General features: G+C 45.7%; 2 protein-coding genes across 3 annotated transcripts in view; one reads left to right on the top strand and one right to left on the bottom strand.

The window, feature by feature from the left end:
- Positions 1–6,144: 6,144 nt before the first annotated feature.
- On the bottom strand, positions 6,145–16,461 carry NTAQ1 (N-terminal glutamine amidase 1). 2 transcript variants are annotated; one of them, XM_031591191.2, is made up of 6 exons: positions 16,304–16,453; positions 16,013–16,112; positions 15,666–15,716; positions 14,112–14,260; positions 13,548–13,672; positions 6,145–6,423 (listed from the first exon to the last, which is right to left on the bottom strand). In XM_031591191.2, exons 1-6 carry the CDS (start codon positions 16,378–16,380, stop codon positions 6,290–6,292), a joined length of 636 nt encoding a protein of 211 aa, XP_031447051.1. In that variant the 5' UTR covers positions 16,381–16,453; the 3' UTR covers positions 6,145–6,289. The 2 variants fall into 2 exon arrangements, with proteins under 2 accessions (XP_031447051.1, XP_089994091.1); XM_090137965.1 differs by lacking the exon at positions 6,145–6,423 and adding an exon at positions 6,435–7,775 and having other exon boundaries at positions 16,304–16,461.
- Positions 16,462–16,530: 69 nt separating this feature from the next.
- ATAD2 (ATPase family AAA domain containing 2) overlaps positions 16,531–18,024 on the top strand; it is a 34,914-nt gene continuing 33,420 nt past the window's right edge. Inside the window, exon 1 of the mRNA XM_031591189.2 lies at positions 16,531–16,937. Coding sequence (XP_031447049.2) covers positions 16,758–16,937 — 180 coding nt within the window. The 5' untranslated portion in view covers positions 16,531–16,757. The remainder of the gene's footprint in view (positions 16,938–18,024) is intronic.

Genomic DNA, 18,024 nt, shown 5'->3' with positions numbered 1-18,024 from the left:
AACAGAGCTTCCACTCAGTAACTCAGCAGTACAAGTGGCTGTACCACTTGAGCTCCATGGCTCATTCTTCAAATGGCATTAAGGAGCTATAATAAGTGCTTATAGCAGTATTTACTCAGTATTATTATAACAGTATTATTTGGGGCAAAAAGTTTGCCAGCTCTGAACAAACTTTATGCCTGGGTTTGCTCACTGCAGGTGGTCCTGAGCTCTGCGCAAGGTGGGAGCTGGGAGGGCCTTGCAGGCTGTGGAATCACAGGAGGACCATGGTTGTACTCATCTCCTCTCTGTGGGGAACCAAGACCAGCTCACGGCCCCTCGTTTGTCAGAAATACACAGCCCGGGGTGTTGTGAGTAATTACGGAATAAGTTAAATGAGAATTATAGAACATCCAGTGTTGGAAGGGATCCACGAAGATCATTGAGCACAACTCCTGGCTCCACATAGCACCACTCAAAATTCAAACCCTATGTCTAAGAGCAACGTCTAATTGCTCCTTGAACTCTGGCAGCCCGTTCCATGCCCACCGCCCTCTGGTGCAGAACCTTTCCCTAACCCCCACCTGACCCTCCCCTCATGCAGCTTTAAGCCCTTCCCTTGCATCCTAAATGAGGATTAAGGAAATAATCCTTCCCAGTATCCATCTCTGGTAGATACAGCAGGCAGGGCAGTGTCACCCCCAGGCCCCTTCTTCCTGGCCTGCTGCTGGTACCATGGCTGGGGAGTGCCATGCAATGCCCCACGGCCCAGGGCCAGGGCCGCTCGGTCCTCCCCAGCCCCACTCCTCTGCACCACGAGTGGTTGGGCTCTGTACACTGTGCAGCAGCTCCATGGAACAATGTGTTTGAGAACAACTTCTGGCTAGACACATATCTTAGCATATTAGAAGGTATTTTTAGTACTTCTGGCAGAACGGATCAAACTCTGCTTTCAGCTGTACTAATATAACTCTGCTGGCATCACCTTGTGTTCACAGTGAGGTGGCAGCTGGTTGGAGCTCCCTTGCTAAGTAGCTGTGTTTATCCCACAAAAGACAAAAAACAAGCTTATAAAAAGGCGGGTGGGATTCCTGCCTTCCAGCAGGCCGGGTTTGTGCCATGAGCACGGCTTCACCAGCTTGCAGCTCCCATTGCTGAAGGAACAGCAGAGCAGAGCAGGGCAAAAACACTCCAAATGCTGCTGCCTCAGTTTGTCATGACTTTGTTTTGTACTGGTATAAATATAACTACATCCATTTCATACAGCAAAGTGCTCCGTGATGAGCACAGTATAAATAGCTGAACTGCTTACACAAACCATAAACAAGGGCTGGAAACCTTTGTTTCACCCCACAAGTCAGAAGCCATGGCAGCTTCCAACTGGAAGGCACGGAGGAGGCTCTGCAGCTAAACAGTTAAAGCAGAATGTTTTCTCTGGAGGCTGGAATGGAGCTGGGGCACTGCCACCCTCCCTGCCATGCCGAGGTGGTGGGATGCGTGACACCGCAATTACACACGCAGAAGAAGGGAAGGCTGAGATAACTACCATATTCTCAGTGTGTAGGCCACGTAAAAAATCATAACATATAATGATTCCTGCCTTATTGCAATGTTTGGGTTCCAGATATAGGCCTGCATGGGAAGGCTGTATGACGCTGAACCCAATGCCAAATGAGCACTTCCTGCTTTGAAGTAATGTAATGTCAGGAATCCAGCTGGTTGGAAACACCCTGCTTGTCCGGAGCTCCAGGTGAACCAGTTCATGTCTCAGAGGCCATGAGGGACTGTCTGCAGTTCAGGTCCTTCGCACGCTTATTTTTGTCGACACAAAACAAAGCTCTTTGCCTCCTGCATAGGAAGTGGCTGAGCTCACCCAGAAACCCAGGGGCTTGCCAGCGGCCTTAGATAACTAAGCAAGATTTGTTTAAGCTGCCCTCAGTAACCAAGGTATTTCCTACTGTAAGTATAAGGAAACATTGAAGATACTTAAGCAACCGTATTTGTTTATCTTAGGCCAAACCGGAGAGATTTTCCAGAACCACTACTGCAGCTGCACTCAGCCCTGCACAGCGAGTGCTGCCCTGCGGACTCCGTGGCTGCAGGAAGAAAGCAGATCCTCGCCGAGAGCTCTGCACAGCCACTGCACAAACCTGCACAGATACCCACGGACCCTTCATCCTGCACAAGACAGCCAGGGGGAGAAGGAATTCACCAGCGTTCACTCCCCCCAGTTTCTGAGTAGGCATTTACCTTAGAAGACACAAATGTCAAGGTAGCTTTCACCCTGAGAAGAGATGAGATCTCCAAGCTTGCAAATCCAAAGGATCTTAGAAGGGCACCCCCACCACACCTCGGCCATCTGTTCCTCAGTGGGAGGTGATGGTGGCAGCAGCAGGGACACTGTGGGGTGCTTGGGACCTGGGGCAGGCTTCCCAGCACAGTGGGCACGGTGCTGAGCTTGGCGAAGTTCAAGAAGTGTCTGTACAAAGCTCTCAGACATATGCTCTGCTTTTTTGGGTGGTCCTGCATGGAGACAGGAGTTGGACTTGATGATCCTTGTGGGTCCCTTCCAGCACAGGATATGCTGAGATTCTATGATAGCAAGAGAAAAGCAGACCCTAGAGATGGACGCTTGTACAGTAGCTGGCTGGAGCAGGGCCGTGCATTACAGCATGCACAAAGCCCTGGCTGGCTGACGAGCAGGCAAGGAGGGAATGGACCTGCAGGCCACAATGTTCCGACCTGGGCTCTGATCCTGGAATCTGATTCATATCAACGCATCCCAGTGCCTCCCAGCCGTACATTTAATAGTGCAGATCATATTGCAGTGTCCTGAGTGCCTAAATTTAGCTTCTGAAACCTGTATATTGATTAGTTTGATATTCTAAGGTGCTACACGCTCAGTTCAGTAGAATTGTGAACGCTGAGCAGAACCCAAGGCTTGGCAGACAGCGGGGAGACTTTGCCACATGGCTCTCGATGCTCAGGAGAAGCTTGCACAGACCTCAGGCAGCCCCGTAAGACACAGGTCGGCCCCGTGCTGCTGTTGAGGTTGTTTAGAACTGTAGCAGCTGCCACACCGCCTGCCTGCTGCGTGCTGACTGCTCTCTCTGCTGGCCGCCTCAAAAATGGCATTTTTACCAGCTGTGAGTTGGGCCTGGCTGTTTATGTTCACAGAAATTGAACAGCCAAGAAAATGTGTTAGAAAAACATCTATTTTTTTTCCTTTCCTAACATCCCAAACAGGTAAGCAAGAGGTTAGCTATAGAGCAAATGATATTCTTAACTACAGAGAAGCTGCAAAGAAGAGAAAGCAGCAGGATAGATGTGGGTCTCCTACCTCCCACAGAACTGCACCCGTAGTTCCTAGGAAGTGAGAGGGCCAACCTGTGAGACAGGGTGCACAGCATGGAGGTAGGGCTAGCAGGGTCCTGCCATAACATTCCCAGCAGTGAAAGTATTGCACAATTTCCAGTCACCAACAGCATGCAGAAGCTAAGAGAGAATGGGATTGTGAGGAACTTTCTTCTCTGCTTGTTCAATGCCTAACTCAAGGGTGGCCAAGACTGAAAAGCTGCTGTCCTGATGCCCTCAGCAAATAAATGCTGTAATAATAACAAACAACAGAAAGACAGGCAAATTTTACTGTGGGAAAGGACAAGCTAAAGAAGGATGAAAGAGAACAGAAAGCTAAGCTGCATTAAGAAATCCTCATACTGAAAGCAAATCAGCAGCATGCCTTTGTGCTGCGTGCCTCAGGACACAATCTAGGCAGGGGAGATTAAAAGTCTCGGGGCTGTCAGTAGCACCAAGTGTAGGTGAGCACGTGGTGATGCTGCTGCACCAGCACACTCCAGCAAATCAGCCCAGAGGTGATGGCAAAGCTTTCATTTTATTTCATGTTTCACAGCAGGACGTGTTCCATGCATGCTATCTTTGGGCTGCGTGGCTGTATGGCTGTACCATCCAGAGTGGAGCTGTACCTGCCATGCTTTGTTGTACGCTGCACTGCATTTATCTACCCCCAGTAAAATGTCTTTTCAGTCTGAGGTGTTTTATGCACTGGTGATCACAAGTGTGTCTGTCAGTGACACTGCCTCCTTTGCTCTACAAACAGCAGCAGCAGTTCTTTGCTTGCACTCTCATGTCCTCTGCTTCTGCAGGTACTTGACAAAGCAGCTTTGAACAAACCGCTTGTCTGTCCACAGCTAGAAGCTCAATGAGTCAACACTGATGTGGCTGCCTCAAGTGTCAGCATAAAGATTAAACAGGATAAGGTCCCCAAAGCAAACAGGATATGAGTTAACTGGTGAGAGAAAGGAGCAAGCACAGAACAAATTCTGTTGGTCCATTAGGACTAATCAGCACTAAAAAAAAAAGAACTGTCTCCACTAATTATTGTTAGCAATTGGGGAGCAGTCACTCCTCTGTTACACCTAGTATTTGGGACCCTAAATGAGCACTTGGTGTACTCCTGAATCTGACTTTCTGATAGCACACCCTCTCCAATGTTACTAAGTGCCTCCAGGCTTGAAGAGCCACAGAGGAAATGCTGTGATGGGAACACAAGCAGTGCTGTAATTGTTCTCTGGCTTTTGCCTTTTGTTACCTGGAATGGCATATTTTTTACAAGAGCTACAAACAAATTATCATAAGAAAGCTTCCATCACACATACGGAACCTGCTACATGTAAGATTAGGCATCTGTTGAGAATGATTGGAGAGAAAACAGAGCGTTTCTTCATATTGATTTTTTATTTAACTTGTGCATTCTGAATAATGGTGGTATCTGTTCCTTCTCTCTCTTGATCCTGAGATTAGACTAAACCATGCATCTCCTTTTACCTCGGCCTCACTAAAGGGAGCATCATAGATTTCAGCCCCCAAACACCAGCTCAGGATGCTAGCCCAGTATTTAAATCAATTGACAAACTCAAGTAGGTAAGGATGAGAACATCATGTTCTGCAATGACTTAAAGGTTCTGTTGAGGAATGCTCAGGAAGCCAGAGCATTCAGTCACTTCGGACGCGCTTCATGTAAGCCATTCAAACAAGACGTGACTCTTCACATTCTCCATCCTGCTATTCTCTATCCAGAAGCTACAGATCAGCTCTCCCACTCTGCAGATGAGTGCTGCAACAACTGAACTCCTGCTGAGTCGATGCTGGCTCCCAGGGAACCCATGTTAGCAACCTATCTGCTCAGCATCCAGCCATACTGCATGCATCTGGCAACAGAAAGTGCAGCCAGCCAGCCCTTATGGCACAGGAAAAGATGCCTGGATGAAATCAAATCAATCCCCCAGCTGTTTAACAGTCCATCTCTTCTGTTAACACACTGCGTAAACTCTCTGAAACCACTGGGACATATGGTAATAATACATGCCTGTATTTTACATGTTTCTGTAGATAGAAATCAGATGATCGCCTTAACACTTAGAACTGTCACTGTGCTTTTCCTCACCGAGACTGAAGTGTTTCACAAGTGTTTACTGTAGTCTCCATCCTTCTGTAGGGCAGTCTTGTTCTTTCCCTTCCCCCCAGCCATATGCTCCTGCTGATTTGCTTATACCAGCAGCAGCAGCTGTGTGACCTCACAGCAAGCCGCTTCAAGGAGCTAAATGGAAGAAAAAAACCTTTTCTTCCTTCTGTTAGTTTAGCCTCCTAGCCTGGATTACCTTGGGGCCAGACAATTGCCAAGTGCAAGCATATGGAAACAGGTGAGAATGTGCGGCCAATGCAAGAAGGAAAAGCAAGTGCATCTTCCAGCACCCCTTAGCATTAGGTGAATTTAACTGAAATGTCAGGCACTTACTTAATTCTCCTCTTGTACAGCACAGAAGCCTCAACTTATCTGGATTTACACAGTGCTTGGAAGTTCCCTTCATGGATGTAGTGACTAAATTGAGATGCACCGGGTCAATTTATCTAAGTGACAGAAATAATGAAGAAAATATACTGGTCCTCACTTCTTAGGCAACAACATTCAGCATGCTGAGCTACACTGTTCAGTAGTTCATGCATATTTTTCCAAAAGTTTTGTTGTTTTTTTTTCGTAGTGTTTAAATACTCTTTTCAGTTTGGGCATAGTAGGTGTAAAAGCAATATGTTTATAATGTGATGTTTACCTCTGATTTGATGTATTAAAAAACAAACAAGTTCATTCTTACAAAACAAAAAGCTTTATTTGATTTCCCCAAATACTTTTTCCATATAAAGAAATATAAACCGTTCATAAATATACTGTAAGAGCAGCAAAACAAAAAAAAAACGACTCAAAATTAAAGCAGAGACACCTTCTTTGTTTACTTCACTGTCCTTTCAAGGAAGGGCTGCAATCAGTCTGTCTGCCAAATCGATACACAAAGTCCACTAAGGTGAACACTGAGCCCCATCCCACTTTGGGATTCATACTGATGAAATCATCCAAGTTCATCTTGGAATCTAAAAGAGAAGCAGAAGAGTGAAACCTTGAAGTTCCTGATTCAGCTTCAGTAGCAGCTGTAATGAAAATCTCACAAAACAAAACACTGAAAGCTGAGTTTAAAAAGGCAGAGTTCAGAGCACATCTGCTGAGCAGCAGTCCAGCAACATTCTGCAAGTTGTGCAGTAGTACTACAAGAATGTCTATACCCAGCATCTGTAACATGGCATCAACAGGCACAATCCAGAACACAGAAGTTCCATACAAACATGAGAAAAAACTTCTTTACTTAGAGGGTACAGAGCACTGGAACATGCTGCCCAGTGGTGTTGTGGAGTCTCCTTCTCTGGAGATATTCACAACCCACTTTGATGCTTCCCTATGTAACTACTGTAGGGAACCTGCTTCAGCAGGGGTTTCAAATAGAGGATTTCCAGATGAAGGGACTTCCAACCCCTACAATTCAGTGATTCTCTGATTTGTCCCTGACCCCGCCCTCTGTCTGTAGCAATAATCAATAATGGTATTACCTGATCAGTAAGTATCATTAGTCATAGAACAGTATGCATGACAAAGATTTTTCCCTGCAACAGCAGCCTAGAAAGGTTGAGCGTCAGAGAACCATAGCACAGATAACAACTAAAGCAGGCAACTGCAACGCAACAGGCACCTACTATCTCTGCATTCATAAAATCCCAACTACTCAAAGGCAGAGTATTTCCCCACAGTGTCTTGAACCAAACTCAGCTGAATCAGGGACCCTTTGCAATGAAGGAACTGGGTTACAGCAGCAGTCAGGATCCAGAGCTGCCTTATGTGTTTCAGAAGCAGTCAGACCCTTGGCAAACCCAGAATCTGTTACTTCTCAGGCTGCTTACATTTGTGTTTGTGTTTCTTCCAGCCCTGAGCTTTTTGCTTTCTGCCTGCTGCTTGCTGCAAGGCCATGCCATGCAGACAGGATGAAACATCTGACAGAGACCCACCTGTAGCCCAGAGGGATGCTCAGGCTGGTTGGGGGCAAACACTTTGTATTTTACTTATTTTTAACTCCTGAACCACTGAAGGAGGTCATAAGGGGAAAAAAAAGTTGCCATGTTTTGGAGAGAAAAGTAACCATGACTGCCTTTTGCCTGGAATTTTATCTCATCTGACTTCAGTAGGAAAGGTAGAAACCATTCTGTCCCAGTTGCAGATCCCAGAGTGCTCAGTGAAACGTTCTGATCTGCAGTTTGGGTTTAGACGCCTTGTATATCCCTTTTCCAGAGCTGGTCTGGTACAAGCATCCTGTGCTGACTCAGAACCATACTGATCAGAGATTTCCTATCTGTGGGCTTGTTACTGTATGTTCTCATTGACAAGCTGTGAAAATAACCTTTTAAAACACATATTAAAAGAGACTGAGTTTAAAGAACAGAGTGGGGTGCACATGGATTTATTGTTACAGCTTTTCTGTCACATTTAAGTATTTATTTTAACAAGGATGATTCACGCACACACTTCAGGATTAAGAACCAAACCAGAGCAAGCCCTAACGAATGGATTAGAAAATCCTAGGATGTAACCTGCTTCACCTGCAAAAACCTCATGTAACTAGGCTTGCCATTATAAGGCACAAGTGAGGAAGAGAAGATGTTTGGGAAGCCCAGGCTCAGCAGTGCCAGCCATCACCCAGCTCTCTTCTTTGCACCACATCTACACCACGATGGCTTTGCGACTCACTGAATCCAAGCTCTCAACAATTGCAAGATCTGGCTCCTAAATCCACCTTTTTCTTGTTTAAAGTCTTTTTGGGCTTTGCACATTAAAAATCCTCACATCCAGCCAAGCATGGTCCTGCTTCCAAAGAATGGAAGAGGGCAACTTTCTGCCTAATTATGTGCTGACTTAAACTAGCACAAGCCCAGCAATTTGCTGTTGTAGCTCAAGAACAATTAGCAGAGGATAACAGCTCTTGCTCGCAGGTAAACTGCTAAGCTTATTTTTCAATTCCCAGCTTGTCTTTTCTTTCCAGATGCTTTTATTTTAAAATGAATTTGATTACTCATAGTTTAAGTTTTGAAGGATAAGTAATTTCCTGTTTTATGTGCACTATGTAGAATAATAATTTTGTGATAACATTCTGAGAATAGTAAAGAAGCCCAAAGGGGATTGTTCCAGTAGTTACAAACACAGCTGCTGCTGTTAGTAACTTGAAAGTGGCTGTCACAACATCTGTAGGAAGTGAAATATTCTCTTGCATTCAGAAGGATTGTGGCAGTGCAAAACAGTCTGTCACAGAAGTTTAATAAAAGGAAGAGCTGCTTTAACCAGCAAACAAGAACCCTCCTGTCAGCAATGGATGGTCTAAGAACCAGCCAGCAGGTGGCACTGAAGCAATATGACAACTATCCATCGGAATCAGACTCCTCTCATGTTTTATTCATTTCAGGAGATAAAAGCCCCCCTATTCTTATTATTCATATGTTATCTCTGAATGCCATGCATGTTATCTTAGACCTTACAGCTTTTGGAAGCAGCCCAGCAAAAAAAAAAAAAACAAAAAACAACAACATACGAGAACAACAGAAAGTCCTTTTTCTGAGGCAGATAAAAGAACAATACACAGCAGAATTTACAAATGGGACATCTGGATGCAACAGCTGACAAACCAAGAGGATTCCTCCGCAGAAGCAAGGAGCTGCATGTTTTATGTAAGACTTACACAAAGTCAAGAGCAGCAGAGCTTTTTAAAAATATGTATTTTTGAGATCTATGTTACACTCACAGTCTTCCTCAGATGCTGTATGCATCATGCTAGTTTGCATTTGTGCATGAACAAAGTCAGCAGTTCCTCTTTGACCAAAACAACTTTGTTCACAGTCAATAAGACCTAACTGGTGCATCCTGAGATTCTTGCATAGGTTTATTTTTTTTAATGAAGCCTGACAGTTTTTCCCCAAGCAGGGACAAAAAAACCCAAAAGAAATAGACGGTGCACTACCAGTTAGCACAATAGCCAGGATATACTTGTGGCTTCTGCCGACAGGAGACAGAAAGTGGTGCTGCAGCTGAGCCTTGGCTTGGCTCACAGACACAGGACTTGCTCTGCATGACAGCTGCTCAAGTACTGCTGGGGGATGAGCAAGTCTGAAACAAAGCCTCCAAGGTTCACAGAAAGCTGCGTAACTTCAGTAAGCCACCCCCACTACTACAACATTTCTGTTCTTAGTTGTACCTTTACTGACTATCCTACTTGATTCTTTAGTTGTGCAAAAGCGCCCGAAGTAAGCTTGACAGATCCAGGCTTTCACAGAATAGAATTACAGAGTCACCAAGGCTGGAAAAGATCTCTAAGAACATCCAGTCCAACCGATCACCTACCACCAATACTTCCCCTTTAACTATGTCCCTCAGTACAACATCTAAATATTTCTTAAACACCTCCAGAGACAGCGACTCCACCAATCCCCTGGGCAGCCTGTGCCAGCACCTGACCATTCTTATGGAGAAGAATTTTTTCCTAATATCCAACCTGAACCCCCCAGCACAACTTGAGGCCATTACCTCTCATCCTGTCGCTGTCACCTGGGAGAAGAGGCCAACCCCCACCTCACCACAACCTCCTTTTAGGCAGTTGCAGAGAGCAATAAGGTGTCCTCTGAGCCTCCTCTTCCATGACTGAACAATCCCAGCTCCCTCAGCTGTTCCTCATAAGATCTGTGCTCCAGACCCCTCATCAGCTTCTTGCCCTTCTCTGGACACGCTCCAAGGCCTCGATGTCTTTCTTTCTAATCTCAAATGAGAGGAACTGGTCTAGCATTAAATGAGGAGGTTGGTGGCCCTGCATGTGGCAGGGGGGTTGGAGATTCATGATCCTTGAGGTCCCTTCCAACTCTGGCCATTCTGTGATTCTGTTATAGTGCATATGAGCTACTTATGTTCATATTGGTCTTTTTTTCTTTTCTTTTTTTTTTCTCCCTGGCCCTTTTGGCTTTCACAAGGATTCAACCACTACCTGGTAGTAGAGATAAAGCAGAAATGGCAGACATCTGCCCTGAACCTGTCTAGCAGCCTGTCTGTTGCACAGATAAGTAACAAAGCACTTCCAGAATTTCTCAACCGTCCTACTTACATTACTTCAAAACTAGAAAGGAAAAAAAGCCTTTAGAAATCAATCCTCACATGTGCTACCACACACTTGGGGAGAACTGAAATTCAAACAAGGCTTTTCAGTGTTAAGAGTGATGTTAACAGTTGTACACAAGCTGTAAAACCATCTGTTCTGAGTAATTGTGAAAAGCACTGTACAAGCTGTGTTTTACATGGGCTTGCAGTAAGGAGCGCTGATCTCATCAGGACTCTTAAGGTAAGCAGAACCAAACCTCGTTAATTTGTAGAGGGAAGATGCAAGAGAGAACACCAGGCTGGGTTACAGACCCCAAGAATGATGAATCTGTGCCTTAAGTAATATCTTGTTCAAAAAAAGAAAAAATACCAGGCTCTTCTGTCTTCTTCCAGCAGGAAGCCAGTGGCATTCAGGTGGAACAGGGCAGAGCAGTTTGCTATACAGCTCAAGCATGAGGATTCCAGCAGAGCTGCTTGGAGCACAAAGCTGGGTGAGAAAGCACTGTGTGTGCAGCTCACCAATTTGGTTAACCAGCTTCACCTGGCACTCACAGCAAAGGCCAGAGCACTGTCAAAAGGACACACGCAGGCCGAGCTCTGTAAACAAGTAGGGCAGAGCCAGCTGCAAAAGCAAATTGCATTAGCATGTAATGAGATGTGATGAGAGTCTGGGTTGCTTTTTTATTTTTATTTTTTTGTGTGTGTGTGTTTTTGTGGGTTTCATTGTTTTTTTTTGTTTGTTTTTAAAATAATCCTTAATTTCTTTTTAAAAAGCCCTTGTTCAACATCAAAGACACGTATCAAACAGAAGCAGTATAAAAACCTTGCATGCCTTTGTAATCATCTTCTCAAGAGCTTATGAGTGCAGCTTCTCTAAATGACAGCCACACAATAACAAAGAAAAATATAATGCTCTGCTCTAGATATGCTTCACAAATAAACTGACACTAAAACAATATATGCAGCCAATTCTGTCAGCCATTAAGTTGAAGTCATTTCTAACATGAAATGTGAGCAATTTAATCTACACAATCACAAATTAACATGGAAAGCAGAGTACTCTAAGTGAAATGGTGGGGAGAAAACAATCATCCACAATGGAATTTGGCATGGATGTCAACATTAATACTTCAGGCTCTTTTCTGGTAACAAAAGGTCAGCCACACTGTTTTCAAACAAGATTAAAAAAAGGTACTTTATGCCTGATAAAACTATGCTGAGAAATTATTTCTTTACCAGTCTCTAAAGGAAGAAATTACCGGTTCCCCATGTTGGCAGTGATGTTTTCTAAACCTTCATGTTGTTTTGCAGGCTGCCTGCTGATCTACAGAACTGCATCACTGAAGCACAAGGCTAGGATTTCACTACAAGTTAGGCACATGCTTGCTCTACAGCTGTTAGACCTAAACTCCTCACTGACTTCTGGTCAAGTTTGTTGAGACCTGGAGAACGTGATATTTGAGGAATGGCTGAGAGAACAAGACCTGATCAGCCTTCAACGGAGAAGATGAAGGAGGGACCATACTGCTGTGTACAGGTAATGGATTAGAGGATACTGATGGACGCAGAGCCTTCTTGGAGGAGCCTGGCAACACAGCTCACCAGGGAACATGGGAAATTCCAATTACATATTAGGAAAAATATACATTTATTATTTTTCCATGACTGTGGTCAAATACTAGAACATTGTGCCTAGAGAGGTGTTGCAGCCCCTGTCCCTGGCATTGCTGAAGACTAGACTAGAGAGCCCTAAAGAATGCTGATCTCATTACACCTGCTTAGAGCAGGAGTCTGACTGGATGACTTGTGAGTGTTCCTTCTGGTGTAGTAAGGTACAGACTAAGGAATGAAGAATAAAAAGAATGAAGATTCATATATCTTTAATTTTCTACCAACATCACAGAAACTATTTGGAGGTTGGCTGAGACCACATGGCTGTTGTTCATCAGTAAAGCAAAGCTCAGCCATGCAGTCAAGAGGAGAGTTAAAGGGTTTGTAGCTACAGAGTCATTCATTACAGCTGGAGGTGTATCTTCAACTGCTTGGATCATTTTACAACTGTACTTAGTGCAGTAACGTTTTAACCTGAGTAGGAATTTTCATCTCTTCCCAGTCTGGCCTGGTCTACACTCGTCATACCTTCATTAATGCTCAACTATCACAACAATAAGGTTTCCACAGGCAAAAAGCCCTCGGTACCTAAGAGGCTTCAGCTAGCAGTGAAGCATGCACTGCAGTCTAGGTTAGGCATTCTCTGCTTCCTACCTCATCTCTGCATATCATTTTACTGAAAAGAAGGACTAAGAGCTTGAGATGCTTTATAACCTGGAATGTCTAAAAACACCTAAAGCTCCATGAAATGATATCTGTGCTCTCATGCCCATTCATAACTCATTTATATTTAGTTTGAAACACAAATTTTTCTTAGAAGCCAATGCAAAGACTGTGAATTAAGTTCCCTGCAACTTAAAACCATAATAAACTTACCTCTAAATACAAAGTGTATTTCTTTGACTCACCTTCTCTAAAAATTAACATTGTATTATTTAAAAAGCAGAAAGAGCAAACCAAACACACAACAATGGCAAACTCTTTTAAAACTAAACTTTATGCTTTTCTCCATCTAGGAACAAAATGAGAGAAAATATAAAGCCAGCCTGGCAAATGTGTTTAGTGTAAGCTGACATGCTGTGTGGAAAGTATGGCTTAAGAATCCATATAGAATAAGAGATAGCAGCTCTTTGTTTCTATACTTGGACCACAGGCTATTATCTAAACTAACACACAGTGCCTGGGGAAAAATTGGCTGACTTGCCCATTTGCCTTAGAAGCATCCTTAGGTCTATTCATCTGGTAGAGAAACTTCAAACATCTTATGTGGGCCTTTCTTTCATCTCCCTATTGTAATGATAGCACAAAACCACTCTTCTCTGTTCAGTTTATGAAAACTGAGTAATTAATGTTTGACAATGGTAACTGCCAGGAGGCATGCTAGACTTTGTGTTCAGAAAAGACAAATGCTTCACAAATGTCATCTTACCAGCAGTTTCAATGCAAGGGTATGAAGGAGGAGGTTTCTGCCATTTCCCATTTGCATCCTTCATATGAGATCTGTCTGAAGCAAATGTCTTCAAGTACACATCTGCTCGAATCATTCTGATCTTCCTAAACAATCATGAAATAATGAATAAAATCAAATAAGTGCATCAAATAAATAAATAATATTAAAATGATGAAAAATTGTATCAAATGATGTGTGCATATAATATCACTGTCACGTATTTGTTAGTCATAGTTATTAATTAGACATTCTGAACAAGAGCCCTTGTTTCTCTTGAACAGCATTAATTTAGTTAAATACTTAACTCAGAAATATTATGCCAAGCAGCAAACTAGCTCCCAAGAAACTAGAGCAGGGAAGAGAAGGGCTTTTGATAACTAAAAGATGGCAACTCCTAGGTAAAGAGCTTTAGAAACATAATGCAGAGCATTTAGTTTCCTGAAATATAGCAGAAACTTCTGTCATTGTCTATCCACAGACAGAACTTCAACTTAGTCTCCAGGAAATACCACCCATGGTCTTTATTTTTTTTTTTGTCAGCACCTGTGAAATTCTGGATGAAGGCTGTCATCCGGCCTAAAGGCCTCCATGCTGTACATCTCAAAAGGACACGGAAATGGCAACACAGTGTCAAGGTCATAAATGAAGTTCTGCTCTCCACCCGGAATGTGAAGTAGGATAACATGGTAGTCCTGAGAAGAAGAATTTCATCATTTAAACAGCTGTTTATCAGAAACTGAAAGAGAGAGGAAAAAAAATTCTCCTAAAAGCAGAAGCTACAGCTCCTTTTCTTTACATCATTTCTGTACTTGAAATTTAGGCCCAGACACCTCTGCCACCAGAAAAGAGGATTCCTAATGGCACCTCACCCTTGTTATTCCTCAGTAAACCTTGGTATTCTTCCCATTTCTTTACAGCCTCCTTTGATTTAAGCCTGGACAGCCAAACTAAAGCTGAACTACTCCTTATACCAGTTATTTTATTCCTTAGCACATAAGTAACACAGGCATGGTGGAGGCTTAGAGAAACTGGAGTTATTTACATTGCCTGTTACATTGCAGCTTTCCAAAGTTAAACTGAGGGTAGTTAGCAGTTTACTACAGAGAACAATAAATCCACTCACAAAAAGTTTGAAGCTCTGTCTTTTGACACTAAATATTGAACAACCCTAAGCACAAAGGGTTGAGAAATGAATGAATAAGATCTCGGGCAAGCTATTTTCACAGACCAATCTACCTATGCAACTGTATGCAAAAACAACATTTAGAAAAGTCTGTTACAGAGTACATGAAAAAATTAACTTCAAGCTTTACAAAAACTCCATCTGAGCTCAGACTGACTTGGGCTGCTGCCTGGTTCAGCAATCAACCCTCCTTTTTAACAGACAAGCTTTTGTAAGTAAATGCTAGTGCCAGCTATTTCTTCCCTGCATAAGATAGGCTGTGTAAGATCTAAGATTTCTGTAGCCAGAAGGCTTCACTCTTTCTATCTTTAAAGTCCCATGCGAATCACTTTTTAATAAGTACTGGGGAATTTATTCTTCCAGAGTTCATTTCAACCTGTGTTGAGAGAGACATCCACTGTGCAATATGGGGGAGTTACTCAAGTCTGAGACTAAACCCATCACCTCTCAGCTATGTAGGGCTCATATTCCAACACAAGCAAATCTGCTCAAAGCTAGGGTCGTGATTATGTCACTTGTAGGTTTATGGCTCACTATTATTTTCCTATGAGCAATAAAAAGGAGCACTGGACTTAGGCTCTTAATAAATCTGCTGCAGAAAAATAATAAATGCTGATACAGAACTATGGAATGGCTGAAGCTTCAGTGTCCAAGTGGCACAACCCCTGCTCCAGCAGGGACACCCAGAGCAGGATGCACAGGTCCACATCCAAGAGATGTTTGGAGATCTCTAAGGAGACTCCACAGCCTCCGGGCAACCTGTGCCAGTAGTTATCTGTCTGCACAGTGAAAAAGTATTTTACTGATATGCAGATGTTACAGTGGGATAACACTGCCCACATATGGCTGTGCAAATGTCAATTATCAAACATGCACTTAAATACCAAAAAAAGAAAGAAAACAGAAAGCCTTACCCAGACAACAGGTTCATCTCCATGCCCTGATTTCTGTCTCCAGAGTGGAATCTGAAAGTCAAGAGATTTGAGATGAAACACTCCAGCTCTGTACAGATGAATCTCGATGATCCACTGCATCACCTTCTCTCACTGCTGCAGTCAGAATATTTTTGCTAGCTCCTATCTCTTAGGAGCATCAGATACTGTTCTGAACCATACTATCCCATCATTCCTCTCAACTTCCAGGTGACAGGGCAGGGTTTCCCCACCACCTACTGGGACACCACGCTTCTTCCCTTTACCCCAAGCACCTCAGACAACCACATCTTCACAGCCTCCACCGCATTCAGACTGCAACCGCTCACCATCCTCCTATCGTTGGATATGAAAACAGCATAGAACTCCTCCAGAGGGTACCGATCCTGGCTCCTGATGTACTCGCAGAGCTTCCACACGTTCTCTTCGCTGTAAAACACCGAAGGCGGGGCTTTTACTCCTCCTTCCCACATTCCCAACAGACCCAACTCCGCTACGGGCGGTTCTCCACCTCACGCGGCCCCGCTGCCGCACACCATCGTTGCCTCAGGGCCCGCCCCGCGCGCCGCCATACTGCGGCCACCTCCCGCCCTCGGAGCCTTTCCCGGTTCTCCCCTTACCAGTAGCAACTGGTGTACACGCAGGCAGCCCGAGGAGGCACCGCCGCCCGGTAGGAGGACGGAGACGGCCGCGCCATGGCCGAGCCCAGCCGGCGGCACAGCGCCCGCCCCCTGCTGGAAGCCACGCCCCCTGCTGGAAGCCACGCCCCCTGCTGGAAGCCACGCCCCCTGCTGGCGGAGCGCGTCGCTCAGCCAATCCCGTGGCGCCCGAGTGGCGCGCGGCGGCGTTTCCGCGCCGAAACTCAAATTGACGCAGCGCGACGCGCGTGTCCTTCCGCTAGGCGGGCTGGGACTCGCGGCCGGAGGAAAAAGAGGCCGCGGGCAGAGCGGACCCAGGGAGCCTCTGAAAACGCGGGGAGCGGAGCGGCGGCGTGCCGGCGGCGAGGCTGTTCTCCGGCGGCGAAGGAGTGGGGAGGGCGTCGGGAAGCTTTCGCCGCGGAGGGATCCCGCCGCCATGGTGGTCTTGCGGAGCAGCGGCGCTCGCCGCGGGCCGCCCTTCGCCATCATGGACTCCAGCTCCGAGTTCATCTCCCTGCAGCCCACCGCGCTCGGCTCCCGCCGCACCTGGACCCGCTCGCAGAGCTCCTCGGTCGCCGCCGGGTCCGAAGGGATGGAGAGGAGGGGGAGATCGGCTGTGAGTGGCGCGCGGGCCGGGCTTGGGAGGAGGGGCGGGCGCGGCGCGGCGCGGTGCGGTGCGCCCGATGCGGAGCGCGGCGGTGTCGGCGCTGGAGCGCGTGTTCTTGCGAGCGGAGGTGTGGGGGAGCGCGCCGAGAGGGCGCTCTGCGAGCTCTGCCTCCGCCGCGCCCGCTCTGCTTCCTGCCTGTCCCGTGCGAGCCTCGTTCTGATTGGCTTTGTGGTTTGTTTTTTTTAACCTAAAAAGTGGCCCGAGAGAGATTTTAGGGATGTCTTTACTTTGAAGTCGTTGTGGTTAGGGTTGTAGAGAGAGCGCTCGCTGTTCTGATGGCAAGAAGAGCGTGAATAGCAGTTTGGTGAGCGCTGAGGTGATCTGTAGCTGCCGTGAAGGTGCTCTGTGGTCTCAGAACTCCTCTGGGCGTCGGGACCCATTTGTCTTCTCAAGACTGTAAAGCTAGGAAGAGGGAAGATTAGGGAGGGAAGATTTAGGTTGGACGTCAGGGGGAAATTCTTTACAGAGAGAATGGTGAGGTGCTGGAACAGGCTGCCCAGAGAGGTTGTGGATGCCCCGTCCCTGGAGGTGTTCAAGGCCAGGTTGGAGGGGGCCCTGGGCAGCCTGGTCTAGCATTAAATGAGGAGGTTGGTGGCCCTGTATGTGGCAGGGGCGTTGGAGATTCGTGATCCTTGAGGTCAGGTCCCTTCCAACCCTGGCCATTCTGTGAAGACTCATAGAATCACTAAAACTGGAAAAGGATCATCCTGTCCAACCATCAGCCCATCCCACCGTGCCTGCTAACCATGTCCACAGTGCCAATCCACGTGGTTCTTGAGCACCTCCAGGGATGGTGATCCCACCACCTCCCTGGGCAGCGGTGCCACTGCGTCACCACTCTCTGAGAAGAAATTTCTCCTAATATCCAACCTGAACCTCCGTTAGTGCAACTTCAGGTCATTCCAAGAAGTTCTTGGGGTGTCTTTTCTTTACAAGCAGCCATGGAGTCTGCTTAAAAATCCCCACTTTTGCGCTGTGTACAAGAAATGGCTGTGGAAGCCTCCGTGGTCTCAGGCTGCCCGCAGTGTTGCCTTCC

The sequence above is a fragment of the Phasianus colchicus genome, chromosome 3 (genome assembly GCF_987193195.1).
Source record: "Phasianus colchicus chromosome 3, bPhaCol1.hap1.1, whole genome shotgun sequence".
NCBI classification, from domain to species: Eukaryota; Metazoa; Chordata; class Aves; order Galliformes; family Phasianidae; genus Phasianus; species Phasianus colchicus.
This window is presented reverse-complemented; position numbering and strand designations above follow the sequence as displayed.

What these genes read in the sequence shown, in the direction of transcription:
- NTAQ1 (XM_090137965.1), bottom strand. Translation starts at nt 16,380, where the DNA reads ATGGCGCGGCCGTCTCCGTCCTCCTACCGGGCGGCGGTGCCTCCTCGG. An exon ending in CTTCATCCAGAATTTCACAG is followed by an intron (nt 13,673 to 14,111) that starts GTGCTGACAAAA and finishes ATGATTGTTTAG; the next exon opens with GAAGATCAGAATGATTCGAG. An exon ending in CCCTTGCATTGAAACTGCTG is followed by an intron (nt 7,776 to 13,547) that starts GTAAGATGACAT and finishes GTGTTTTAAAAG; the next exon opens with GTTATTTTCACAGCTTGTCA.